General features: G+C 58.5%; 1 protein-coding gene across 1 annotated transcript in view; it reads right to left on the reverse strand.

The window, feature by feature from the left end:
• The window catches only part of ASB2 (ankyrin repeat and SOCS box containing 2), a 36,136-nt gene that overhangs the window by 4,694 nt on the left and 3,900 nt on the right, over positions 1-27,542 (reverse strand). The window contains exons 2-7 of the mRNA XM_081290564.1: positions 20,161-20,436; positions 13,404-13,502; positions 11,299-11,465; positions 10,498-10,653; positions 8,618-8,863; positions 6,161-6,332 (exon numbers count right to left, since the gene is read on the reverse strand). Of these exons, the coding sequence (XP_081146690.1) occupies positions 6,161-6,332; positions 8,618-8,863; positions 10,498-10,653; positions 11,299-11,465; positions 13,404-13,502; positions 20,161-20,366 (1,046 nt within the window). The 5' untranslated portion in view covers positions 20,367-20,436. The remainder of the gene's footprint in view (positions 1-6,160; positions 6,333-8,617; positions 8,864-10,497; positions 10,654-11,298; positions 11,466-13,403; positions 13,503-20,160; positions 20,437-27,542) is intronic.

Consider the following 27,542-nt stretch of genomic DNA (forward strand, 5'->3'; position numbering starts at 1 on the left):
TCTTTGGGGGCAAAGAGAGTTGTCTCTTTCTGTCCCCGTTTTATAGATAGGGAAACTGAGGCTCAGAGAGCTTCAACCATCTTCTCTAATTCACAGCCAGGAAGGGGTGGAGCTGGCTTCAAACCCAGAACCCTTCCAAAGTCTGGGTTCTTAAAAAAACACCTCAGCCAGGCTAGACTGTGGCTCAGGAATCTCCCACTGACTTGTTTCAGGCTAAGGGATGGGGATTGCCCATTTCCAGCCCAATAATCTGGAGGAATTGACTGGAGGTCCCCAAACCTAGTGAATGTCCAGGCTACTCCCTGCAGGAGGCAGCAGAGCCTCATGGTAAAGCCCTGTGTCCTGGGGCAGGACACCCAGGAAATTTGGTTTGATCTTTATGAAAACACATGAATCACATCTCGTCATTCCCTCTCTGCAAATGAGAAAAGCCAAGGCTCGGAGAGGTTAAGGGGCCTGCTCCGCCACACAGAGAAGGCAAACCAGGGGTTGTGCCCTCCCTCTGGCTCCGGGCTCAATTGCCCTGCCTTAGGCCCTGGTGAAGCCAGGGGTCCTGAGGGACAGGAGAGAGCATACTTATCTGACCCAACCACTCCCGTCCCAGGCTGGTTAGCCAGCTATGTCCTCAGATCCTTCTCTCCCTCCTATGAGATTCAATGCCTCCTCCCCTGAAGCTGACCCCAGCTTCTCCCGGCTTGCCTTTGACCCAATGGGCCACTGCTAAGGCTGGTGCTCCCTGCCATGGGACCCAGACACTGACCTCAACCCTCTGACTCCTTTAATCTCTGAAGTCCTCCCAACAGCCCTTCTAGCTGAGGAGATGAAGCTCAGAGAGGGTATTCGACTTCCCCAAGGTCACACAGCCAGATAGTGGGAGGCCAGGATTTGAACCCTGAGGCCAGCTCTTAACCCCTCCCCTACTTCTGATAGAGCAATCGGAGTGACAGCTGATATATCTCGGGGTTTTGATCTTCACAATGAGTGAACTTACCTGCCTGGTTTCCCTTCACTGAAGCCCCGTGGGGTGGCCGGAGCAGACTGTGGACATCTTTTGAGCCGCTGTGGCTCAGAGAGCTTAATAAAAAGTCGTGCAACGGGGCTCAACCCCAGGACCCCTTGACTTGGCACTCTTCCCCTAAACCCCTGCTGCCCCCAAGAACAAGCACCTGCCACCGACATGATTCCAGACCCTAATCTGTCCAGTCGGGGCTGATAGGTGACCTCACAGCCCTGGGTGCTGTTCCAAGAGGTGGCCGTGAGGGGGGAGGGAGCAGGTGCCACCGGGCTGGTTCCCACGCCTCTCCTACTCTTGGCACAGGGGATCTCTCTGGCTTCCTGGAAATCTGATGCCAGCAGCCTCCTGCTGGGATCTCAGTGGAAAGTATTATTATTGTCAGTGACACTGTGTTTGGCTAAAATCTGCCTCTTAAACCTCAAAAGAAAACCCACACACCCTGGGGGGCTAATTGCCTCCTAATTGTTATTTGTGCAGGCCCTGGAGGCCTGACCTTGCTCTGCAGAGGTGCTGGTCAAAGGCAGGGCTGGGGCCTGGCCCTGGACCACGGCCATGGCCAATAAATGCTCTGTAACAGCCGTGACAGGCCCAGGCACTGCCCCGGGGCTGCTGGCCTGCTATCCTGCTATCCTGGCAGGTCCCAGTGGGTCCCCAGCAAGCCCCTGCAGAAACAAGTACAAGACGTGCTGCCTCAGGCCCCAGAAGGGTTGTCGCAATAACATAGTGAATCACCAGGTTGCTGGCAGGACTTGCCAACCAGGAGATAAATGTGCGGTACCCGCAGCCCCCGCATTGTGAGACTAAGCCTGGGCACGGGCCGGGAAGGATGAGGGCAGAAGGTGGGGGGCAAAGCCTGCGGAATGGAGGTGCCTGCAGGCTAGGCCTTCCCAGGGTGCCTACTCTGCACTGTGGAGAGTGGCTCCACGGGCCTGGCCAATCCTGTCCCCCAGAGCATTTTGTGAATCACAGGGGGCAGGAAGGCAAGGGGATGACCCCAAACAAGGCTGGAGTCATTGTACCTCTCCCAGTGGCAGGTGCTAGGATTAGCTTGCTGTCACTCAAATGCTCCCTTATGGAGAGAAAGCATGTGACCATTGCCCATAGAACCCTAGGTGTCCGAGAGGCCTGGCTCCTTCCCTCCCCAGGCAGGAGCTGCACCCCCCAGCCCAGCTCTGTTGGCAGAGGCCGGGGGCAGAACAGGCCTGCCTAGGACTGTATCTAGGAGCCGCTCGGCTGGCCACCTCTGGTCTGCGGTCCAGACAGCTGGGCCTTGTTCTGAGACTCCCTCCATCACTAACAAAACCCCCTCTCTTCGCCCCTGACCGTGATCTCTGCCGAGAGTTCTAGCTGCCCAAGGCTGCAGCCTTCACACGCGGCCTGTCGTGGGCGGGCTCTGCATCTTGCCTGAGTCCAGCCCAGGAGCAGGGAATAGATGAGGGATTTGGGCCAACGCAGGCTGTTTTTAGCAGTGTGGAGTCCAGTGTGGGCAGCAAGGAAACGGGGGTCCCAGAAATAGGTGGCCCTGGGTGACCAACCAGCTCTGCCTCTCAGCATTGGGCCATCCCAGCCATGTCACTTAACCTCCCTGAACCATGCTTATACAGAGGTACACTTAATCATAATAATGGTGATGGTGGTGACAAGGCTGACGGTTTCAGCTACTTTCCTTGAGCCCCTATGGCTGTGAATACTTCCCTCTCCCAATAACTGTGATCATCATATTGCTGAGCATTCCCTCTGACTGCTTTATACATTGACCTTGCTTAATCTTCAAATGACCCCGAGAGATAAGTATGAATTCTTCCTGACAACCCAGCAAGGCGGGGTGGCCATGTCCAGATTACAGGACACAATTTAATCATCTCTTCCACCAAGGCCCCTATCTAGGGGGGCAAAATGAGATCTCCCCCTCTGTGGGATGAGTGCACAGGAGACGTTCAAGAAATAGTGGCGGGCTGGGCTGGGGCTCAGTGGTGGAGCACTTGCCTAGCACCTGTGAGGCACTGGGTTCAGTTCTCAGCACTGCATACAAATAAATGAATAAAATAAAGGTTCATCAACATGTTAAAAAAGAAAGAAGAAGTAGTGGCTGCCAGTATGCCGACAGTCCCAGCCCTCTGCACCCAATATGACAAGCTCTGGGTCAGCAGGATATGTGGTCTGACCTTCGTCAGCATTCGCTGTCAGTGTGACAGGTGAACTTGACTTTCATGTGGGAAGCAGCTGCCCCACCAGCACAGCTGAGCTGCTCAGACAACCCAGCCCCAGGTTTGTGTGTATGAAAGAAAGAATGTTTGAAAACAAGAGATTAGAGGGAAGCCTCAAATGCAAGTTTACATTTTCTACTGGCCATAAATGCAAAGATCCTGGTTCTCCCACCCCCGCTCCCTCACCAGCTGCAGAGTAAGATTAGCCAGGCAGCTTTAGAAACCCTGAAGTCCCAACCAAAGCCCAGATGGCTACACCAGAGCCTCTGAGAACGGGCCGGGGCATAGGGTTTGCAGAAACGCAGGGTCCCCTGAGCAGCTACGCCCGAGAATCGCCTCTGTCTGGGGGATCTTGGGGGGGTCTGCTCTTGTCTAACTCACACACTTTCTGTCTTTGGTGCTGCTCTCTGATTCCACAAGCTGTCTTTCCAAACTAGAAGTGAAAACAGGAAAAAGTGCCCCTTGGCGGTGACTAAGACATTGGGGTCTTAAGGACTTCTGTCTCAGCCATGCCCGAATGTCACGCCCTCGTGTTCAGTGTGTGCTGAAGAGCAGGGGCATCTGGCCGATGGCCCCAGCCTCCTGGCCCCACTCCAGGTGGTGACGGTAGGGGGCAGGGAGTTTTGGCAGGTGGCTGGCTGTGGAATGCCTATGGAATGTCACACCAGATCCCCAAGCAGCCTATGGGAGGTGGCCGTGGAGAGGGCCTTTAACGCCACAGGCCACAGGCCCGGGTGGAGTGAGAAGCCCAGGCTTGCTGGCCACGGCCCTGCCAGGTGGCAGAAGCTGCTGGGCACCCAGCTTTAACCCTTTGTTGGGCAGCCTTCAAAACATGGGTCGGGTGTGCGGGGAAGGAAGCAGGGCTCCGAGGTCAGCACCCGCCTGGCGTCTTTGCTTCTGTCTCTGGGGTCCCGATGCCCTACTCCCGTGCCCCTCTGCCCAGTGAAGACGGCCGACACCCCTACACACAGCCTGTTCTCCTCTTCTCCCTGCCTAGAGGACCCGGGGTGTGGCCCAAAGCCCCTGGGCCCTGAGATGGGACTTGAGGGGGGAATCTTTTGTCGTTGTAAACTGATCGTTTACCACTAGACCAGTCCGATAAATGTTGGCTTTTAAAATAAATTCATGAAAGTTAACAATTCAATTAAAGAAAGACATTTAGCTATGAGAACACGTCTAAAGTCGGGGAGAAAGGCCAGGCAGGACCTCAGCTGAGGACACGCTGGCCACAGAAGGTGCCTGGCCGGGGGGGATTCAGTCCCAGCCTGGCTGTGGCTCGCCGCGGGGCAAGTCCCTTGGCCACTCAGGCCTCAGGCTCCTGGGAGTGGAGGTTGACCTTCCTCCCTGCAGCATGGTCTTGAGGCCCACGTGGGGAGCACACCCCACCTGGGAAATTCCTGAGCCCAGTCTGTCCTTCAAGGGCAGCAGGAGCTACCCCTCCAGGGCGGGGTCTTTCCCCGCCCAGAGCATCGTGGGTAAATGTTCAACAACTGTCTCTTCCACAGGCTGGGGTGGAGGGCACAGGGAGGAGGGAGCAGACCTATGGCCTCTGTCAACACCTCTGGTGGCACATCCCCCACTGTGGACGATTTTAGCCACCAATTCGAGATTGATGAACATAGAATTGGGAAGAGGTACACACAGTAGGCTCACGGGAGCCAGCATGGGATGACTGTAGCCCACCTCAGCTCCAGCCATGATGGCCTCTGTCCACTAGGACCCCACGCAGCTGAGTGCAGCAAGTTCCTTCCTTATATCACGAATCTGTGCATCTGTGTATGTGTATGCATGTTTATGTGTGAATGTGTGTGAGTGTGCATGTGTGCACGAGTGTGTGAGCATATATGTGTGAGTGTGAAATGTGCACAAGTGTGTGAGTGTGCATGTGTGCATTAATAAGTGTGTGAGTGTGTGCACATGTGTGTGCACGAGTGTGCATGTGTGCATGAGTGTGCACGAGTGTATGTGTGAGTGTGTGCATGTGTGCATAAGTGCATGTGTACATGTGATTGCATGTGTATGAATGTGTACTTGAGTGTGTGCATGAGTGTGTGTGCCACATGTGCATGTGTGTGCATGCATGTGTATGAGTGTGTGCATGAGTGTACATGGATACATGAGTGTGCGTGGGTGTGCACGAGTGTGTGTGCATGTGTGCATGAATGAGTATGTGCAGTGTGTGCCACATGTGTGTGCATGCATGTGTATGAGTGTGTGCCATGTGTGTGTATGCATGTGTATGAGTGTGTGCATGTGTACATGTATGAGTGTGTGCAGTGTGTGCCATATGTGTGTGTGCATGTGTGTGCATGCAGATGTATGAATGTGTGCATGAGTGTGTGTGCATATATGAGTGTGTGCAGAGTGTGTGCCACATGTGTGTGTGCATGTGTGCACGAGTGTGTATGTGTTCTTGCATGTCCATCTTCCCTCCCCTGACAGCATAAGCTTCTCTCATCTTGCTCTCTGTGCCCTGTGCACAGTAATTTGCTCTGGTACCTCGGGTGTTGGAGGCACTGCCTGTATGCCTGCTAACTGCCTGGCAGGATCTCTCTGCAACCCCCCAGGTATGTTCACTGGTTCAGACTCATATCTGGCCCTCTGAGTGGAATTCCTATTGACATGACATTTGGAGCCTGCCACCTACAAGCTGTGTGACCTTGAGCAAATCACTCACCCTCTCTGGGTCTGGGCTTCCTCATCTGGAAAGCAGGGATAATAATAGTATCCATCTGGCCAAGTGGCCGAAAGGATCAAATAAGCTTCGGATGCCTAGTCCAGGCAGGAGCGACCGGCAGTGCGCTCTTATTGCTGTGGCTGCCTCACCAGGTGGCCGCTGCCTGCTTGCTAACAGTGGGGCGTCCCTCCTGTGGGAAGGGTACCCTCCCGCGGCCCTCCCCGTGGCCCTCCCAGGGGTGAGCGGGTTGGCCGGGCTGACCTGTAGTTGCCCTTCCTGGAGGCGATGTGCAGGGGCAGCAAGCCGTCCTTGTTGGCCTTGTTGGCGTCGGCGCCCTGGGACAGCAGGAAGGCCACCACATCCTCGTGCTCGTTCTTGCAGGCCTCGTACAGGGCCGAGGCGTGGTCGCTGGCCTGCGTGTTGATGTCAGCGCCTGGAAAGAGAGCAGGTCCGGAGTGATCAGGGCGGCCCCTGCTCGACGTGGCGGCCACGACCACGCAGGGAGGAGGGGTGGGCTCCGGACCCGGCTCCCCTGGGCAGCTCCCCAGCCGCCCGCCTGGTGGGCCCGGCCGAGCCGACTGTGCCTGAGGTGCCCTGACCCAGCACCTGGTGCTGGGCACTGGTAGCAGCCGCGCCCTCCCTCTGAGTCCCCACGGGTGGGAGCTTGGCGCTGTCCCTGCTTTCCCACCCTGGGGGCAGCGCTAGCCCAGGGCAGCGAGGCAGTCTCCGCAGGCCGCCTGGCTCCGACCTGCGGAGCTGAACTTGAAACTTGGTGGTCCGATGGCAGCAGCCACGCTCTTGACCCTCACTACATCTGAGAGGCCTGGCTCTGCCCTGAGAGAGGCCTCACGATCCTGGCTGAGCAGAGCTTCTCAGAGAGGGGACCCTGATAATCGTATGGCATTTGTTTTCAATCTGCCAGAAATAAAGATAAGTGACTTTCTCTCTCCTCCTAAGAAGTCCCTGAGCCACGCCGGCAGGAGGGGCAGGGGTGATGGATTCAGCTCAACCTCCCACACCCTCTGCATCTCCTGGGGTGAGGGACAGAACGCTGTGTGCATGATTTTTCTGATTTCTCGGCAAAAAGAGGGTTTGTCAGTCTTTCCTTGTTCCTCTGCGAGAGTCTGAGTCCCTGAGGGCTGAGATCAAAGGCTGCGGAACCGCAGCTGCCTTCCTGCCCGGGCTGCTATCTGAGGCTTTCTGGTGACTTTGTTTTCAACTATGTGGGGTCCTTCTCGGGTCCAGTGGAAAGAGGGAGGCTTTGGTGACAGACGAGGACCAGCTCCCGTTTCTGTGTCATGGTTTCTAAGCCCCATGGCCGCAGGCAGCCTTTAGGAGCCTCCGTTGACCATCTGTGGACCAGAATATCAGTCCTACCTCTCTGGTCACTGCAGGAAGTGAAGTGCGGCTCTTGGCACAGACAGGACCCGAGAAGGCGCCCATCAGCTCCACCTGTCCAGGACAAGGGTCCTGAGCAGAGGCTGCCCTGCCCTCCCTGCCCAGGGAGAGGCCCCAGGCCCTCAAAGCCAGGCTCCCTGGAAGGCCTGCGTCCCGCCAGCCCGCCTCCTGCTCACACAGAAAAATATTTGGAATGAGAAATGGACTCAGCCCACCCAGGGGACAGCCCTGCCCGCTGTGTCCGCAGGACACCTGGGCAGATGTTTGCAGTTAGCGGCTCGCTCTTCCCGACGAGCACCCTGCCCTCTGCCCTGCCTCCTGGCCTGGGCTTCAAGGACCCTGCCTGTGTCCCTTTGTTCTCACGCTGGTCTGTCCAGAATCGTCCCTGGCTGCGGGGAGGTGGCTGTGTCTGTTTTCCCAACTGCTCAAGCACGTGCTGAGGACAGGGACCTCCTCTGGACTCAGGCCCGTGACAACCCTCGCAGGCCGCCATGCTGTGGCGAGTCTAAGCAGAGGGTCAGATGGACACGGGTCAGAATCCAGGCTCTGACTCTGACGGGGACCTGTTGTTTAACCCCTTCACGCCCCAGTCTCCTGCGTTTTAGATGTGGACACTGCTGAGCTCCCTGGGCTCTGGGGAAAAACTCCAAGACCTCATCTTCCCCTTAGCAGAGTGTCTGGCACCCAGCAGGGGCGCAGCAAAGGACTCCGGGCCAGCCCCAGGGAATGCAGAACCTCTGGCCTCTGTGTCGCCCTGGGGGGCAGAATCCTTCCCGTGGAGAGGAGAAAGAACTGCCCTGGCCTCAGGGACTTCATAATGTAGGCAGAAATGCTTTAGTTTCTCCCATGAAGAGTTTTCTTAGGCAAAGAAGGCAGAGAACCTGGGTTCAAATCCCAGCTCTGCTACTAATTTGCTGTGTGACCTAAGAAAAAATCACTTTCCCATCCTGGTCCTTGGCTTCATCTGCCAAGTAAAGAGGTGACCTCAGTGTTGTCTAAAGTTCTTTTCTGACCTCGAAGTGTGGCTACTTAGTTCTACAGCTAAGTCTGCTATTGGCTATAGATAGGTCACCTCCTTTTCTAGGCCACAGAGAAAAATGGGGATGTTGGGCTGGGGAGACGGCAGATGTCACCCCCACGGTGCCCGGGCCTAAATGCAGATATCACCAGTGGCCCCCGCAGGACTTGGACACAGCCTCGGAGTCCTTCTTCACACCGCCCTCCACAGAGACACCGTGGGTGACAAGCAGATGACACCTCCACTGTCCCCCGCCGGCTCGTCCCTGAGGTCCTTCCCAGCAGGGGCCCTTGGCCACTCACCGTGCTTGGCCAGGAACCTCAGGGCCTCCAGCTGCCCACTCTGCGCGGCCACGAACAAGGGGGTGATGCCGTAGGCGTTCTTGGCCTCCACCTTGGCGCCGCCGCCCACCAGGATCTCCATGACCTCCAGGTCGTTGCGGGACACCGACTCGTGCAGCGCCGTCCAGCCCCGGTTGCAGCGGTGATTGGTGTCCGCCCTGTGCTGCACCAGGATCCGCACGGCCTCCGCGTTCTTGCGCTCGCAGGCTGTGCCCGGGGACAAGCCAGACGGTCAGGGGCCCTGGCAGGACCCGGCCAGGCGGCTCCGTCTGTCCCCTCACTCACTCATCGGCCAGTCACTCCACCCAGAGCCACTGGATCTGCCAAACCCCAGCCCCTGGGCCGAATCCAGGATGAACAGTTAACAGGGGTACGGAGCCCGGTGCCTTAGGTCACACAGACAGGAAGTGGCAGGATGAGAACCAGGCAGTCAGGTCTGGAATCTGTCCCCTTGAATATATCAGGACGTCCCTACCTCGTCACCCCTTCCAGGGTCACCTGCTCCAGTCCTCCACATCCCCGAGGCCAGGCGGACCTTCCCACGTGAGGAGTGGCTGTTCCTGCTCAAAGCCCGCCCTCAAAGCCTCCTCGCCTACTTTGGGGTGAAGTGTACCTCTGAGCCCTGCTCCTCTCCTCGACCTGTTCCACCTGCCTCTTAAGCCACACCCATCTTTGGACTCCAGACGCACCTGGGGCCCTGGCCAGAGTTCTCACCGTGGAGCCGTAGGTTCAAGCTGGGGTCACCCCGGTGCTTGTCCACACTGACCCCCCGGGGCCCCCCTGGGTCAGAGGTGGAGAGGGGCACAGGGGCTGCGGGTGCCGTGTCTAAGCAGGACCACGCTGCCCACCTCTCCAAGCCTCAGCTTCCTGCAGAAGGTCGAGGCTTCCTGGGAGGATGCTGGGGGGGGGGCACTTGAGGCACTAGCAAGGGGCATGGCCTATGGCAGGACGGGGCCAGGAAACTGCCTGGGACTTAGGGCTCCTGGGAGCTCTGCCTGGGACAGCTGTGGAGCCCACCCGGGCCCCCAGACTCTAGGGCAGACACGCCCACCACAGGTCCTCGAACACTCAGTTACCTGCCACCCAGTCCTCGCCACCCACAGAACGTCCCCAGTGCTGGGCCTGTTGTTTGCAAGACGCCACTGGCCGTGAGTGGGTCCCTGGGAGCTAGACACTCCAGAGTGCAGCACCTGCTGGCACCCAGCTCCCAGGTCCACCCCTCGCTGGCTGTGTGATCCTGGGCGACTTGCCTCACCACTCTGTGCCTTAGATCCTCATCGGCAAAGTGGGGGTATGGCAGTGCCCCTCTTGCACGTGGATGGACACGAGGGCTGGGGAGAGCAGAGCAGTGCCAGGCACACGGTGAGCCCTTGGCAAGTGCCAGCTATTACAACGGCTGGGATTTTGACTCTGGGTGCTGCTAGGGCAGCCAGCGAATGTCCTTGGGTGATGATGGACTGAGCAAGCCCAGAGGATCTATTTTTCTTGAACACACCTCCACTGCCCTCTCCCCCTCCCCCTCCCCCTCCCCCCCTCCCGCCTTCCCCTCTCCCCTCCCCCTCTCCCCTCCCCCTCTCCCCTCCCCCTCTCCCCTCCCCCTCTCCCCTCCCCCTCCCCTTCCCCTCTCCCCTCCCCCCTCCCCTGGGGGTCTTCATTGCCCCTGCTGGGTTGTAGCCCTTCCTGGGCCAGCAGCACAGGCATGGCCCATGTCTTCTCAACTCTGAGCCTCGAATGGCATAAACGATGCAGCCCAGAGAGGCCTGCCCCATCAGAGTGGCCATGGGGGGGCCTCACCCTGGGGGAACAGGCTGCTCCGTTGCCCACCCAGCTCCGGGGCTCACCTTTGTAGAGCGGAGTCTCTCGGGATTTGTTGGAAATGTCAGGCTCGGCCCCAGCCTGGAGCAGCGAGAGGACGCAGTCCAAGTGTGACCTGCATGTGGCCAGGTACAGGGCCGTTTCCTCCTGCAGGGTGCGCTGGTCCAGGGCCCCCGGGTACGCTGGGGAGGGCAGACCAGGAGCTCATGAGAGGGAACCATACCCGTTTCCTCCCCATTCCAAGGCCCAGCTGCATGGCCTCCTCTGAAATTTGCCAACCCCAGAAGACCTCTGCCTCGCCCATCTCAGGGCTGCTCCTGCTTCCTGGTGTGCAGATGCAGCTCAGACGCCACCTCCCCCTGGAAGCCTTCCCTGGTTGAATGGCCCCCTCACCCCCAGCAGTGGGCCTGTCCTGCCTGTGCGCTCCCACTGACCAATGCTGGAGACCCAGCTTCCCCTGGAGCGTTTCTGAGTGTGGTGGGCTTTCAGGGGTCTGGGCTGCTTGAGGGCAGAGGTGACTCCTGCCTGCAGGTGTCACCCCCTGTGAGTCTGGCTCGGAGGAAGATGGGGCTTGGAGAGGAGGCGAGAGTGGCCGAGGGTCGCACAGCTGGTGAGAGGCAGCCTTGGCAGAGCAGAGGCACAGCTGTGGGGTTTTATACCAAATCAGCCCCTGGAACATTCTGGAACAAGCTGGCAGCGGTCCGCCCTAAAGTCAGCCCTCCCTCATTCCTTTTCTAGGAATCAGGCTCCCGGGTCTTGGGAGCCCTGGTGGGAGGGCAGCGGGGGGTGACTTGGGGACTTCAGCCTGCCCCTGCCCTGCCCCTCACCTCGCTGCAGGACCTGCAGGCAGCCCAGCTGGCCATAGTAGGCGGCCTCGTGCAGGGGCAGCCAGCCCTCCCCGTTGGGCTCCGCCAGGTTCTTCCCATCCTTGATCATGGCCTCCAGGCCCTCCTTGTCACCCTCCTTGATGGCCTTCAGCACGGGGTCCACGGCCCTGAGAGAGCAGGAAGCAGCCAGGCCTCAGGTGCGGCCAGAGGCAGGGCCCAGTGAGGAGTCCCTCAGTCCTGGGTCCCAGCTGGTTCTGGGACAGGGCTGAGCCCCCTGCAGCCCAGAGCTACAGGAGACTCAGGGGACCTCTCACCCCTGTGCATTCTACGGCTGACACTAGTTCACGCCAAGGGCCTTCTACCAAGAGGACGCAGCAGAGCACCGGCCCAGGATATCCACCCCCACCCGCACATGTAGCCACTGAGAAACTCAATACCCCCAGGATCAGCAAACTGGAAGTCCTCACGAGGCAAAACTGAGGACCACAGAGACTCCAGGGGTAACGGAAGAGCACCTCTGCTTGGCTTTCTCAGGTCCCTGTTCACTCATTCATTCATTCCCTGAGTGAGGACCACCACGGCTGAGACCCCCAGATCCTCTTCTGGGGAGGGTTCTGCATACATAGCCCCATTCCCCAGATGGAGCAGGTGAGGCGGGAGGCCAGCCTTGTGCCTAGGTGCCTTCCGCTTCAGAGGGGCTCTGAGGGTCTCCAGCACCAGCTCTGCCCCCTCCCGGAGCTTCCTGCCATGTGAACTGCACTTCCTCCTGACTCTCAGCCTCTGCGTTATTAATAGCTCGAGGGCACCGGCTGAGCTAGAGACCCAGCAAGGACGGTGGGAAACTGACCAGATAAGTCCTGGAGTCCCCATCAACACTGTCACTGCCACCTGATGAGTCCACTTAGGCAAGGACAGAGCGGCCCCCCTTTGACCTCAGGAAAAGTCCCAGTTGGGTATGTGGCTCTGCTGAATCGAAAGGGATGGGGAGGGGCCGGCTGGTCTCATGGCCTGGGTGAGGGGGTGCAGCGAGCCCCCAGGACCTGCCGCCCAGCACGGGTCTCACGTGTCTCTCTACTTGCAGTCAAGGACCTCGGAGCCCTCAGTGCCAGACATGGATGGCTCCTCGGTGAGCTCAGACAAGGTCCCTGCCCAAGTGGGGCAGCTGCTGGGGTGTCAGGTCACCAGAGACTAGCAAGCTGGACAGGACCCTAGAGGTCACCTTGACTTCGTCACTTTGACTTCTCCAACCCAGTCCTCCAGAGAGGGAGCCTCCGAGGGACAGCCCCTCTCTGGCAGTCACGCAGGAAGTAGCAATCTGCTGGAGAACGGAGCTGGGCTTCTCCTCCCCAAACTGCCAGACCCTCCCGGGGCACCGGGGAGCAGCGGGCGGGCTCCAGGTCTGGAGAGGCTGGGAAGGAGAGCGGGAGGCGCCGGCTGCCTCTTCCCCTCCCAGCAACACCACTGAGCACAGAAGTGCGGGTACCAGGGCCGGCGCCCCTCTTTTGCTTTGAGCGGCTTCTACCAGGGGGGAGCAGGGGGAAGGAGACAAGCTCTCTCTCTCCTCCTGTGGCTCCAACGATTTCTGGGGTTGAGCACCTGGCACTCGGAGGAAGACAAACGGAGCAAGGCAAAACGGAGGCTGCAGGTCTGGGTGCTTTGGATGTGCTCAGAGGACCCCAGAGGTGGTGGCGGAAGGTGAGACAGGGTGAGAAACAGAAGGTGCAGCTGGCTCCTGGGCTCCCCCTGCCTGCTCCTCTGGAACTCTGGGGCTCTGAGGCCATCTCCCCAGCCCCCTCTTGCTGGGGCCCCAGATTCAGAGCCCTACCGGCCCCTCCAGCACACACACCTCATTCTGGGGGCGTCTCCAAAGGATCCAGCCCAAGCACAGTCAGGGGGCCAGTTCCTGCAGGACAGCAGCCTGCGGCCACCAAGCCCAGCTCAGAAGGAGCAGCTGGGGGCCACACCTGGGTAGGTTTGCCTGCGAGGTGCCCCATGGTGCCGTGTCTTCCTGGGGGCTTCAAACCTGCTCCCCTCCCCACCTTCCCTGACACCCCGGCTGGGGGTGTGCGCGTGGCACTGGTCTGGGGCCCGGTGGGGGCACTTACGCCAGCTGGGAGGTCTTGAGGCTGTTGTATTTCTGCATGACCCCTTGGAACAAGCCCATGGGGGGCCGGGCCGGGGGGTTCTCGGGCAGCGCTGAGGACCTGGAGGGAGCAGAGCAGGAATGAAAGAGAGAAAAGTATTCTGCATAGGAGAAGCGGGTCATGGCCGGAGGCAGGACAGGACGAAGGGAGAGGCTGAGTGACAGACAGACACAGGGCTCTGAACCAAAGCAGATGGCCGGGTCCTCTCTGTGTGCTGGACACAGCTGCTGTGTCTCTGGATTATTTTTGGCCCTTGGAGGAAGCCCTGGGAGATTTAAATGACCATATAAGACAACAATGAGGTTAACCTCACCCACTCCCGCCACCCCCTCCCCAGCCAACCAGGGCGGCAGATAGGAAGCAAGGTGACGTTCTTCACCCAGGAGGAGGTGACAAGTGGTCAGTGCAAGTCCTAGGTTGAAAGGGGCTCAGGGAGCAGGCCAGGAGAGTCCCCATGGAGCTGGACAAGAGATTCATGGGCAAACGAGGGGGCAGGGAGCCCACGCTGAGAATCAGGCCAGGTGTGCCCCTCACCCCGACCTTGTGGGCTCATCCGGCAAAGACCATGCCCAGGGTCAGGAGCTAGACGTCCAGAGGCTACAGGAGGAAGGTGCACACAGGGGAAGGTCATCGGGGCTGGGCTGGGAGGCAGATGAACAGGTTCAACCCCAGGCACCGTACCCACAGAAGCTGGGACTGGATCATCTTCTCTGTGCCTTATTTCCCCGCTAATAAAGGAGCGCAAGAGCAACCCCTGTCTGGAGGACTGGCGAGGCCTGCCCTGGTGACCTGTGTGAAGTGCAGGGGACAGGGCTCCCCCGGACAGCCATTCACTTGACCATTGTGTCACCTCTCGGAGCCTCGGTTCCCCACCACACTGGGCTGTCACAAGGGCAGGAAGGAGGAGTGGCAGCCACCCCATGACCCGGGTTGGCCTGGGATTGTGAGAAGGGGGTAGGGGGTCCCTGATCACCCCTCCTGGGGGTCAGCCCTGACACTCTGGGTACCCAGCAGGGACACCTTCCCGTCTGAACACCTGGGGAAGGGGCTGTCTATGGGACTGGGGAGGACATCACTCCATGAATGGCTCCCCATGGGCCACAGTGAGGGTGACCTCCGGAAGGGCCCATGCTCCCCCAGGCCAGGCCAGAACCTGCAGATTCCCTGGGCCTCTGAGCAGGGACAGGCCTTGGTGCCAAGGAGCCACCAGCCAGGGAGGCAGCCTGCTGGGGGTCTGCAGACCCTCCTCGTCCCGTCATTCCTCTACCTCCTCCTCTGCCTCCTCCCATCACTCCCACCCCCTCCCCCAGACTGGGCAGGACACCTGCCAGGTTCACTCACTAACCCCAAAGGTGGGTACCCAGCGGCTGCTTCCACAGACAAGGGAGCCGAGGCTCTGAGAGTGTGGGTTACTGGCTGGGGTCACGCACAGCAGGTAGGTGGACAGAGCCAGGCTCAGGTGGGCTCTAGGGCAGCCCCTCCTCCAAGCGCCTGCCCTTCCCTGCCTCCCCTCCCCCGCTCCATGGCTGCACTGACAGGCCTGACTGTGAATGGGGCCCCGTGCCTCAGTGGCAGAATGCAGGGTGGGGCTGAAGCACCAGATGGAGGCTTCCTGTGCCCACTGCTTGCAGGACAGCAGAGAAGCTCAGTGTGTCACGCAAACCCAGAGCCACCATCCCAGGCCAGGACCTGCAAGTTCCGGCCTGGTCCTCCCCCCACAGGGCCTGAGGGCTGCTGGCCTGGAGTCGCCTGAACTTGCTGCAGACCTAGGCAGGTGACAGAGCCCTGACCCAGGCCACTTCTGCATTCAGCAGCCCTGTGGTCTTGACAAAGCCCTGGGCTCCCTGGGCGTGCTTTCGATTACTAAAATGTTTTCAGCAGGATGAGAAGCACTGATAAAACCCTGCCACGCTATCCTAAAACTGGGACCTCTGTCTCCCTATAACAACAGCAAGGAGAGTGGCAGCAGCGGGGAGTTGGGGCTGATGGAGGTTCTGCCTCACGGTCTCTGATGGAGGCAGAGGTGCCTTGTTCCCGTTCTGCAGACAGGAAACCATAAACTGAGTCCAATTCAACAACGGCTTCCCAGCTCTGGCTTGGTCCCAAGCCTTGTGCCTGGGCTAAGTATACAGATCACTAAGTCACATCTTTCTGTGGATCTCAAGACGATCAGAGGCCAATGGGGTGGAGACCAGGACAGACAGAGCCACAGCACCACAGGATGGGATCAAGACCGGAAGGCTTGTTTGGGAAGTACTAAAACTGGGGTGCATGAGCTTGTTTTGGGGGCCAGGCAGGATGGCTACCCAGAGCCCACAGACTGCTCTTTTGGGCCAGATTGGGAGGCCCCACTTCCCCGCCCCCAGGGCAGGGGAATTCCCAGCAGAGCCAACCGCGGGCTGAGTCATCAAGGGTGAGAGGAGCCTGGCCTGGGCGGGCGGGATGTGGCTGCAGGTCATGCCCTGGAAGAGGCCCAGGTGGGACCCTGTCTCCCTCTGACACTGAGCAAGCAGCATGGCTGCAGTCTCCCTGTTGGGTCCCCATGTGCCCCTGGTCTTTACCCTCCAGGCCTCCGGCGTAGGGACCACTCAGGTGCCGGGCAGACCCGGCCCATCGCTAGCACACAGCAAGGCAGTGGTTTGGCTGGAGTGGTTGGCGGCTGTGCACGTATCAGCCCAAGCAAGTTCCTGCTTCAGATTTTCCTCCTTTTTCTTAGAAATGTAGCCTTAAATAAAATGAAGAAGTTTAAAGACCGCCAAGACCCAGCTTCCTGGACCCCTGAGTGGTCTCTTCATGGACTTGCTTCCTGGAACGTGGACCCTGCTCACCCTGCATGTTGGGAGCCAGGTCGGCCTCTCAGGGAGCCCTGGAGACCCGAGTTTGACAAGTGACTCCTGCGCATGTTCCAAACCTTGTCCCGACACACTGTGGTAGGGCAGAAGCCACTTGGAAAATGACTTTGAAAGGGAGCATCTATCTTGGGAGGGGGTGCTGACCCGACTTTCTTTTCTAGGATCCCAGAGACTCCGTTCCTGTAATTATCACAAGATGATAACTACAGTCCTAAGAATCCTTATTGACTTCAAGGTGCTTTTATTTCCAAAGAACATCCGTTAGGTGTGTATAATGAGGCTAAGCACCGAGGACAAAAGGGTACAGTATCTGCTCGCTGTCTCCAAGAGGGTCACTCTCAGGAGACCTTCCCAGGGTGACAGGGGAGTTGGCCTCTGAAGCAGAGGCAGTGTGGGCTTGTGCCCCAGGTACTCACAGAGGAGGCAGGGGAAGCTCAGACCAAGCTGTCCCCATATTTGGTGCTCCTAAGAGTCCTGCACTGTACCTGGGGCTGTAGCTCAGCACTTGCCTCTGTGTGGGGCCCTGGGTTTGATGCCCAGCACCATGAGACAAATGAAAATGATAAAGATGATGATAATAATAATGAAAGAAAAGAAAAGAACGGGGGAAAAAGAATACTGCAAGCATTCTTGAACAGAAAAAAATAGGTATCGCCATTTTAGGCATAAGTCCACTGGGGCTCAGAAAGCGTAAGCAGGACCTGAACCTCGAACTCAGTTCTCTCTCCAGGGCCGCCTCCTCCCTTCCTTAATCCTGCATTCACTCCCTCTCAGACGGCTACCTGGCACTTGCCATGGGTCAGGCCTGGGCTCATGGAGAAGGGGACGCGAGGTCCCTGCTCTGGAGGTGTCCACAGGCTCATGGAAGAACAGACACGGTGCTTGTAGCCAGAGCCACTCAGGAAACCCCAGAGAGGGCGCGGGGGCGGGATCCACTTGACCTGGAGGTGTCCTGGGCAGGACTTGCTGAGGAGGTGACATTTCATCGGAGACCTGAAGGATGAGAGGGGCCCCTGAGGCCGTGGTGACATCCTGTTTCTGAACTTGCTCTGGACCACCTGATGGGACCTGCCCTTCAGGGTGGAGGTGTGGGGGGGCGCTCGGTCCTCCACCTCCGCCAAGCCAAGGGGGACTTCTGAGCACCGCGTGTGTGAATCATGTGTCTTCGGGGGCCCTGAACCCTTGTGGGTGGGAGGCGGATGTAATGAGGCTGAGCCCCACTCGGGGGTGGGGGCGGAAAAGGAGCAGAATCAGCAGCACCTGGTGGAGCCTGAGCTCTGGGCCGACCGACTGCCTTTCAGCTCTCGCCTCTGCTGTGATCGTGTCTTGTCCTCTGTTAAGTGGACACAGGGGCGCGCCCTTGCATGGGTTCTGGAGCAGCCAGTGCACGGGTGTGAGCCGGCCAGGCGTGCGTGCCCTGGGGTGCAGAGGAGTGTAGGGGGGCTAAACACAGTACTACAAGGCTTTTCCTTCCCAGCCGACCCCGGCCCACCCTTCCAGGGTCAAGGGGACAGAACTGACGTTCCCAGTCCCCGCAAGAGTGAGAAGATGGCTGGGACGTGGCTCAGTGGCATAGAGCACTTGCCTAGCATGTGGGAAGCCCAGTTCAATCCCCAGCACTGGGAGGAAAAGTGAGAAAACGCCACTAACCCTGCTCCACGCGCCACTTGGCCGGGATCTTAGATGACCCTGGAGAGTGGTCTGGCCCCTGGGAGACTCTTTTCCCAGGAGGCTGGATGAATGCCCCTGTGGGCCTCTGCCTCCTCACCCTTCCCATGGAAGACCCTCTCAGCACCCCCAGGACCCCCAGGAGGAGCCCCTGAGCTGGGAAGAAGGCGGCAGCGACCCTGGGGGACGTGTGGCTTCGTGCAGCTGAGGCTCTGGGCAGCAGGCCCTGTCACTATCTGATCCCCTCCTGAGAAAGAGGAACCTGTGGGCTGACTTCAGCTGAACTGGCCAGAACAGGAACCAGGGGCCTCCTGGAACCCCGCCTTGGCGAACCCTGTCCTGGCCCCAGGTTTCTGTTCTCCGGTCAGGGCCAGCTGGTAACCTCCCTCCTCGCCTCCTCCAGCTCCCCAGCGGGCTGCACACCTTCCTCTCTAGAGGGGGCCCCTCCACAGCAGCATCCTGGGCTTGGGCCCAGCCAGCCTGGGGGAGGTGGGCCAGCCTCCCAGGGCCAGAGCTACATGGGGAGCCCCGGGGAGTGTCTGGGGGGACGGGGCTGAGATAAACCTTCTCCACCGTAGCCCCTGTCACCTGGTCACCTGGGACCTGACATCAGGAAAAGGCTCTTTGTTGCCGCTGCTGTTAGGAGAGAGGGCAGCAGAGGTTCTGACAGGCAGTGACTTGCTCAGGGTCCCACAGGACTTGGTGCTGGACACAGGGAGCTTGGACCCTCCCATTAACGCCAGCGTGGCTGTCACAGCACCTCCTGTCCCCCACCACCCTCCTCCAGGTACACACTCGGACTTGACTTTGAGGAGAAAAATATTTTTACAGTTTATGTATTTCTTTTCTAAAAGCTTTTGAAAGTCAAGTGCTGATTATCTCTCTGGCTCCTGCCTTCTACAAAGAGGGAGATGTGCACTGTCCAGTCAGCGGCCACTGGCTAGGTGTGGCTAGTGAGCGCTGGACGCGCCACTGGCCTGAACTGAGAGAGGTGCCAAGAGGATAAAAACACACACTGGATTTTTCAGGGGGAAAAAAATAAGTTTAGGTAAAAACCTCATTCATAATTTTTATATTGGTTACATGTGGGAATGATGGCATTCTAGACATAAAAAACATTAACTTTGCCTTTTTTTTATCTTTACTTTTTAAAAAAATATATACTAGGAATTGAACCCAGGGGTGCTTACTCACTGAGCCACATCCCCAGTTCATTTTGAAAATTTTTTTATTTAGAGACAGGGTCTCACTAAGTTGCTTGGGGCCTCACTAAGTTGCTGAGGCTGGCTTTGAACTTGTGATCCTCCTGCCTCAGCCTCCCGAGCTGCTAGGGTCCCAGGCACGTGCCACTGCACCTGGCTCGCCTTACTTTTTTAATAAAGCTGTTTGAATATTTAATGGCGCCTGTGGAGCGTGGTGGTGGCTCATGCCATATCTCACTGGGTGGTGCAGTCCTTAGAAGGTACAGAGCCAAGACGGTGAGCAGTGCCTAGACGGGGGAGCCGAGGAGGAGGCAGCACGGCTCTGCGGGTGGACGTCCTGGGCTACCCAGATGGGCTTCCCAGGGGAGACGGCCGAGCAGCCTGAAGTGCCGGCCACACTGAGCACCGTGATCCTGCCTCACTTGAGTGGGAAGCCTGGGGTACGGGGCACAGCCGGGGCGCTGCAGCCAGACAGTCCCGTCCCCACACCCCGCTCCTCCCTGTGCGACCTGGGCTACCCTGAGCTTCAGTTTCCTCATTGGCGAAATGGGACCATGTCCTGGGGATGGCCAGGAGGGTCCTTGGGAGGATTATCACCCGAGGCCGAGCTTGTGAGGCTGGACTTTGATCTCTGTAGGTTCTGCATTCCTTCAGATAAAAAAAGTATTTGGAAAGAAGTGTACCGAACATGCACCAGTTTTTTCCTGTCCTTATTCCCTGAACAATACAGAATGACAAAGATTTCCACAGCACTGACATTATTTGTGCAGACCTGGATATTCGTGGGGGTCCCGGAAATAGCCCCTCTAGGATACCTGGACACAACTGCACAGCACACATTGCAACACTTGGCACTGTAGAGCTTGATACGTTTAGATGACAGACGTAAATCATGAAGGCGTAAAAGCGTGCTGGAGAGCAGGGTGACTTGGTTTGGAATGAGCTGACAGAGGCCCAGGCGGGCCCAGCTCCCCTAGTCAATGTCACCTCGCTTACCTGGTCCATGGGTAGAAATGGGCAGGCTGGTGGTTGGCACGCGAGGACATGGTGGCCTCGGCAGTGGCTGGGCTCCGGGTCTTGTCCGCCAGACTCTGCTCGATGGCCATCTGGACCAGCTCCTCCTCGCTCAGGCTGCTGTACAGGCTGTACTCCTCGTTGCCGATGGCCCGCTGCGGGCCCGGAGCGCTGATCTCCATGGCCATCCCCACCGCTCACCCTGGCCTCCAGAGGAGACGCTCCACGGGGCGGGGGGCTGCGGCAAGTCCAGGAACCCTGCAAGGAGACCAAGGCCATCTTGTCACGCAGGATCTTGCAAGATAGTTTGCCCCCAGCGAAGGCCAGGCTTTTCCCTGATGATCACACGTTCGTTTTCTATTCATTCAGTAGCCATATGATCTTCCAAAGCACCCTCCACCTACACGCTCTCCACCCTGCCGACTGCCACTCACCAGGTCAGAATGAAGGCACCCATCCATCCACACCTCCATCTCTTCACTCACCACCCTGTGCATTTCTCCACCCACCCACTTATATATCCGTCCATCCTTCATCCATCCATGTATCCAAGCATTAGCCATTGACCCACCTGTCTGTCGTCCGTCCATCCATCCATCCATCCTTCCTCCCTCCTGCTCATTCCCCTGTTCATCCACCCATTTACCCTTCTACCCTCCCATCCATCACCATTCACCTATCTGTCCAAACTTCCAACCATCCACCATCCAGCCAGCCATCAATCCACCCACTCACCCCTCTCTCCATTATCCATCCTCTGTCTGTCCACCCACTCACCCATCTACCCAGGGGCCTTCCCTCCGTCCACCCTACCTATATCTATCCGGGCATCCATCCACCCGACTCATTGCTTTTCCTTATTTCAGGCAGCCTATCTAAACATGGATGCACGCATAGATTAACTGAAAGGTCACATGCTGTGCCACTTCTCTGTGCCGGGCACTCTTCTGGGGACACAATACTGGATATACAACCATGACCCGGCAGACCCATCCCAGCCTCACAGAGCTCACCCAGCACGTGTACCCTCTTCCCTTCCAAGCACCCACGACCTCCTCTCCTGGCCTCCTGCACTCCTCCTCCCCGGGGAGGCCTGGGAGGGCCAGAGACGGATCAGACCCAGGCTGGCTGCTGCGGCTTTCCCGGCCTGGCTAAAATCAACCATTAAAAGGGTTTGCCGTGTTCATTACAGGGACCCTCTTCTAGAACAAAAAGGCCTCAAAGAGATCGGAGCTGGTTGAGTCAACCACTTTTAGGAAATGAAATAAAACCAACTGAGCCTGATTTTGCTTGGACGGGCTGGCTTCCATGTGACTGTGGGTCACGGTTCTTACCCTGGTGAGCACTGGAGTCACGTGAGGCCTTAAGAAGACACCCCAGATCCTGGGGCTGTGCTTGGACTCCATCAGCAAACATGCGCTCCCCTCCCCCCAGCAGAGCCCCCCCCCCCCTTCAGCGTGGCTATCGGTCCACGTCCACCTGGCTGGCTCTGCCCCTGAGGACACAACCCTAGCCGGCAGGTGAGGAGAACTCTGGCAGTGCCCTCTGTCACCGTCACCAGGAGAAGGAGGAGATTCCCCTGGAGCTGCAGCCGGGGCCCCTGAGGGGTGGCCTGAGTGCAACCTGCCCAGGGAGCCTGTCCAGCAGGGCCTGCGGCCTGCAGCATCCCCAGGCCCCGGCTGCCCTGGATCCACAGCTGGCAGCGTGCCAACTCAGCTCCAAGAAAACGAGAAAATGCCAAGTGCCGGGAAGGACCCGGTGCACGTCCTGGAGGAGAGTAACACGGTAAAACCGCTTTGGAAAATGGATGGCGCTTGGACCACACACCCACCATGTCACCTGGACAGTCCCCTCCTGGTGGTGCAGCCAAGTGCTCCCCAAAGACAAGGTCAGGAGTACGCACACAGCACTATTCACCACAGCCCAGTGGAGAGGATCCACACGCCCGCCAGCCTTTGAATGGCTTCACACCTGGCGGTGCGCTCACGGGACGGACGGAGAGCACGCACCCGCGACAGCAGAGATACTCCTCTACACACAAGGGTGGACCTCTCCACATCGGCCTAACATTGACCAGACAAGCCAGGTAAGAACGAAGGGACATGTGACCCCATACACACAAGGCTCTGGGACAAGCACAACTACCTGCAGCCATGGACGTCAGGAAAAATGGTTCTCCTTGGGAGGAGCTGAGTGGCAGGGACATTGGGAGACCCCAGGGACCAGGTACTGCACCTCCCTCCATCTGGGAGGTCACGTGGAGTGTAGGTGGCTGCAGGACCCCTGAATGCGCGTGGTTTGTGCATTTCTGTGGACGTGCATCAGAGGTCCAGCCCAGCTACTTAAAAAGCAGATGGACCTGAAAAGCAGCTTGGGACCCGCCTCAGACCAAGTCAGAGTCCCCGAGCTGCCCAGGTGACTGGAACACCTCCTGAAGAATGGCAGCCAGCAGGCAGAGGCAGAGGCAAGGGACACTGAGAGAGGGGGCTGGAGTGGGGGACCTTCCCGGGGGAGGGGACTCACATGGACTCCTGCTGAGCCCCTTAGAGAATTCTTTTGATTTATCCTTGTCACAGCCTTAAGAGTGACAGTCCTCTGCCGTGGCCTGCCCAGCCCCGGCCTCCAGCCTCAGGCAGACCTCACAGAGATCCCCCTCTGCACAGCACAGTAGAGCTGAGCTTCCTTCCCTTCAAAATCTGGTCCCCGCGCCCCTCCAACCCCCCTGCACCCCGGCCTTCAGAACTGCCGGGCTCCTCACTTCTCCAGGCTGAGGCTGCGCCCCTCTTCTGGGAAGCCTACTAGAATCTTCTGCAAAGCAGACACTTTCTCCTTGTGAGCTGCAGCCAGGAGCTTAAGTGTGGACTTGAGCCTGGACGCTCTTAAAGCCAGCACCTTAGGTGAGGAGCTTAAAGTCCATGATTCATCTCATCAAATGCCTCCACTACCAGGGGGTGTGGCAGAGCCCATCATGGCCATTTCCCCTGAGAGCAGAACCCGGCTCTGTGCAGGTAGCAGTGTCCCCAGTCCTATGGATGAATCATGATTTTTCCAAGACAGTTGGGACAATCCTACCCTCTTGGCCAGTGACTCTTTTAGCAGCGGGATCATAGCCTAGTTTTGTTCAAGGAGCTGTGCAGCAATTCTGCTGGGATGTTCCCAGGAAGGGCTTTCTTCCCTCACAAAACAAGAGAGGTAGGAAAGAAAATGACTCCTAGGCCCAGGCCCTGTATTTGACCTGGAGGACTTGATTCTTGGAGCAGTGGCAGCCTTCCTGTGACCACGAGTTTGACAGAGAATGATAAAATGAGTTTGACAGTCTTCTGGGTTCTTGACAGTCATTGAGCTACTGAACCAACCCTGAGTATGCCCACCCCAGCCTATTTGTTAGATAGAGATTGAAAGTCCTGGAGGTTTAGCCAGTATTAGTTGAGTTTTCTGTTACGTGCTGTTGAAATCGTCTTAGCAGATGGTTCTTAGGCCTGACTGAGAGACTCTCAAGAGTTTTAGCCAAGGCTCTGGTCTTACCCCAGACCAATGAGCTCAGGCCTTGGGAACTGGAGCCAGGGCCAGCAGGGTTTGGGGTCTGTGAGGGTCTAGCCTGCGGCCGGGGCTGGGAGCCACTGATCTAGGTCAACATCAGGGGGCCGCTCTGCATCCCACACGGGGACGGCCAGGGCAGCGAGACCTCCGAGTCACCTTATGCCTGGGGCTTGGCCTGATTAGTTTTTAAAGCCATTTCAGCAGCCGAAGTCCAGGCTGGGAAGCCAGAGGCCGGGGTCAGCGTTTCCAATCGCCACAAGCTCCCGCTTCCTCTTTCAGGTCCCCCTTTTACCATCTGTCAAAAGGCAGGGAGCCTGCCCTCGGGCGCTCCCACCCTGCGGGGCCACCTGTGCGGCCCGCGGGTCCCCTGGCCTCTGGCCTGGGCCTGGCCCCAGCCTCTTCCCTGCCTCTGTGAGGCCGAGGCCCCTGCAAGGTCTGAGGCGGCCAGATCTGCCTTCAGCGGGTGGGGACGGTGCTCGGCCCAGCAACAGGAAGACGCCCTGCTCTCTCCAGAGCTGGGGTCTGCTTTTACCCACCCCCGGGGCAGGGCAGGGCCTTGGTCCAGATGCCACTGAACTAAGCAGAAGTGTCAATGTCCAGTGCCACGGCATCGTGGGGTCCCACGTGAAGGTGTCCTTTAAAAGTGGAGGGCAAGAGGGAAGAACACGGACCAAGAGTCAGGGACTGAGCTATGATCCCCATGCCAGTGCGAGGATGCTGTGTGACCTTGGCTAACTCCCTGTCCCTCTCTGGGGCTCAGCTTTCCCATTTCAAAAAGAAGACTCCAGGCTACAAGTTTTCCAGGGCTCTTTGGTTCTAAGGTGACCTGTTCGACACGCCCTCGGCATACCAGAGCTGAGCGTGGGACATGGGAACAGGGAAGCAGGTAAAGGTGGACGGACGGACGGAGGGCTTGATACCAGCCACCCTAGGGCTACTTTCAATTCTGCTATTTGCTAGCTGTGTGACCTTGGGCAAGTCACCTTCCGGTTCCAGTCCCCTGGTTCGTGGAAGGAAGGTGAGCTGCTTCCACCAGCCGAGGGAGACATGCAGGAGCAAAGCAGTGTGTAGGTGGCTTGTGGGGGGAGCCGCGGTTGAACGGGACCCGCAGCCCCACCCCCAGGCCCTGCAGCCTGGACTCACAGGCAGAGGTGTGGGCGGAGCAGGCTGAGGACAGGAGCAGGCCACCGCCCTGCTGGGGAGGCTTGGGTACCCAGGACGGCTGCCAGTGTGCACGCCACCTCTGCCCCCTCCCAGCCATGTCCCTCAGCCTGTTTTCTGGCGGGACATCTGGGGAATGACCTCCCCTGAGGCTCCAAACCAGGGAGCCCAGCCCCATGGCCAGGGCCAGGACCGGCCAGAGCTGGAGGGAGAGGAGGAAGGACCATCGTTCAGCTGCGGGTTTCTAATCCCTGCCACAGCCCTGCCAGGGTCCTGCTTCTCCACCATTTCACAGAGGCAGAAACCGAGCCCCCCCCCCTTGGAAGAGCAGTGGCCGCGGAGGGCCCAGGACCATTCTGACCACTTCATGTGTTATTCAAGAACCCCATGGGAGCTATCCGTCCCAGGGGAAGTGGGCCCTGCAGTCCACACTTGGGTGCTGCAAGAAGGTGACCGGAACTCCTGGAAGGACCGGCCAGCCCTGAGCACCCGCTGCTGGCCCCTGTACTCCTGCTTGCCCTGGGAAAGGGCTATTTTAATCCCAATCTGCCTCCCAGGGGTTCTCCCCCCCCCCGCCCGGGCCACTGGCTGGGACTCAGTCCTGGAGGGAGGCCAGCCTCATCAGGGGCCTTGGAAACGGAGCCCTGCAGCGTAAAGAGCCGGGTAACCTGAGGCCGGGGGAGGGGCAAAGCACCACGGGGTCCATCACCAGGGCCACCCTCCCCAGAGACAGGTGCCTGTTTCACAGATGGAGAAATGGACAGTCCAGGGCGCCTGCAGCTAGGGACTGGGGACCTGGACGACCCTGGAGCTGACTCCACACGCGGCTTCTCGACCTGCAGCTCCAGTGGCCCCAGGAGACGTCCTCAGGGCGTCCCTGGAAGGTGCCACCAGCCCGAGCTGCAGAGGACCGTGAGGAGGAGCGTCCCCCCCACCACAGCCCGGGCGCTCACACTCGCCACCCCTGTGACTCTGCCTCCCCTCGTGGTGACAGTTGCTGAGTCTTCATTTTGCACCAGAGGAGCCTGGAGGTGGCCACCTGCCCAAGGAGCCAGAGGCCAGGGCCTCAGCGGGAAGGCCAGCGTCCCTGGGTGGATCGGCCTCCTCAGAGGCATGTGTCCAAGGCTCCTCACGTCCTGCTGCTCTGGCTGCCGGCAGTGGGCCTGCTCCCTCTAGGATCCAGAAACTTCTGAAGAGCAGGACTGCGTCACCTTTGTGTGTGACCCCAGGACCTACCCGAGGCCAGGTACACTGTGGGTGCTCAATAGCTGCTGGGGGGACCGCGAGTAAACCATGGAGTCATGATGAGGGTCACGCCTGCGGAGGCCAGCCTTCACCTCGCAGGGTGGCCATGACGCTGTGGCCTGGTGCCCCACTGCCCAGAGTCCAGCCCTGCTCTGCCATCTACTGGCCGCCTGAGGCACAGCAGGTCACCCACACCCGGTGCCTCACTTTGTCACCTGTGGAGACAATAGTAGCATCTGGCAGCTGCTTTCAGAGGAGATGAGGTCACAGTGTGAGCAGCATCAGGCCCCTAACGGCCCCCAAGATGCAGCGACTCTGCCCTGCCCCAGAAAGCAGGTGACAAGGGTCAACCTGTCCCTGCGCGGAGGCTGCGCAGCCCACGGCAGCCTTCAGGGAGGCTGAGTGAGGGTGGGATTCTCCCGGGCTCTCCTCACGGAAAACAAGCCCGAACTGCAGCCAGCTCCAAGGCCTTCCTTGGACAGCAGGGACCGTGTCTCCCAGGCCACAGGTCCCAAGGTCAGGCACAAGGTCAGGGATGGGGGAGCTGGGGAAGCATGCCACCTCCCTGGAGCCTGCCTGAGTGCAGGATGCACCCGTCCGAGGGTCCTCCTGCCCCCTCCGCCCTCCCACTTTCAGGATCTGCTGCCCTGGAACTTTGGAAGGACCTGGTCCACCCAAGCCTCTCAATCCTGGGCCTGGATTTCTGCATGAGGCCACCACTTACGATGACAAGACGGGCCTCTCAGGGAGCCCGTAGTCCCTTAGCGGTACAGGGTACCTAAGTGTGCGGGGCCTCCAGTGAAGGCAGGGCCCAGGGTTCAGAGCCACTTGCCACCCTCAGAAATGGTAGCAGTGAGTGGCTTGCCGTGGCCTTCCCTGCTCACCGCACGATTCCATGAGAAGGTGGTGTTGCCCCCATCCTGCAGATGGGAAGACGGAGGACACCCAGGGAGAAATTGGCAGGGAGAGAGGGCGGTGTGCCTGACTTCAGACTCTCACCTCAGGTAACTAACTGCAGCTTTCGGCTGTTTTTAAAGATTTAAGTAAAGGCTGGAGTCAAATTGGAGAATGGAGATATATATATATATATATATATGTTTAAAAGCCTGAAGATGAATGGACATTATATATACACATTTACGCTCCTACGTATGTTTGCAGCTTGAGCCATTTACCATATAAAAATTCCTTATATAATATGCATATATATTTATTCAGTCCTCCTCTGTATTTGTGGGTTCCGTGTCCAGGCATTTAAACAACATGGATCAGGAATATCCAGGAAAAAGAATTGTTCCAATGAGTCTGAACATGCACTGACTTTTTCCCTGTTATTATTCTGTGAGCAACACACATAACAACTATTCACGTAGCGTCCAGGTTGAATGCGCCATCACGAGTCACCTGGAGATGGTGGA

This window comes from Spermophilus citellus (assembly GCF_964194105.1).
Source record: "Spermophilus citellus genome assembly, chromosome: 4".
NCBI classification, from domain to species: Eukaryota; Metazoa; Chordata; class Mammalia; order Rodentia; family Sciuridae; genus Spermophilus; species Spermophilus citellus.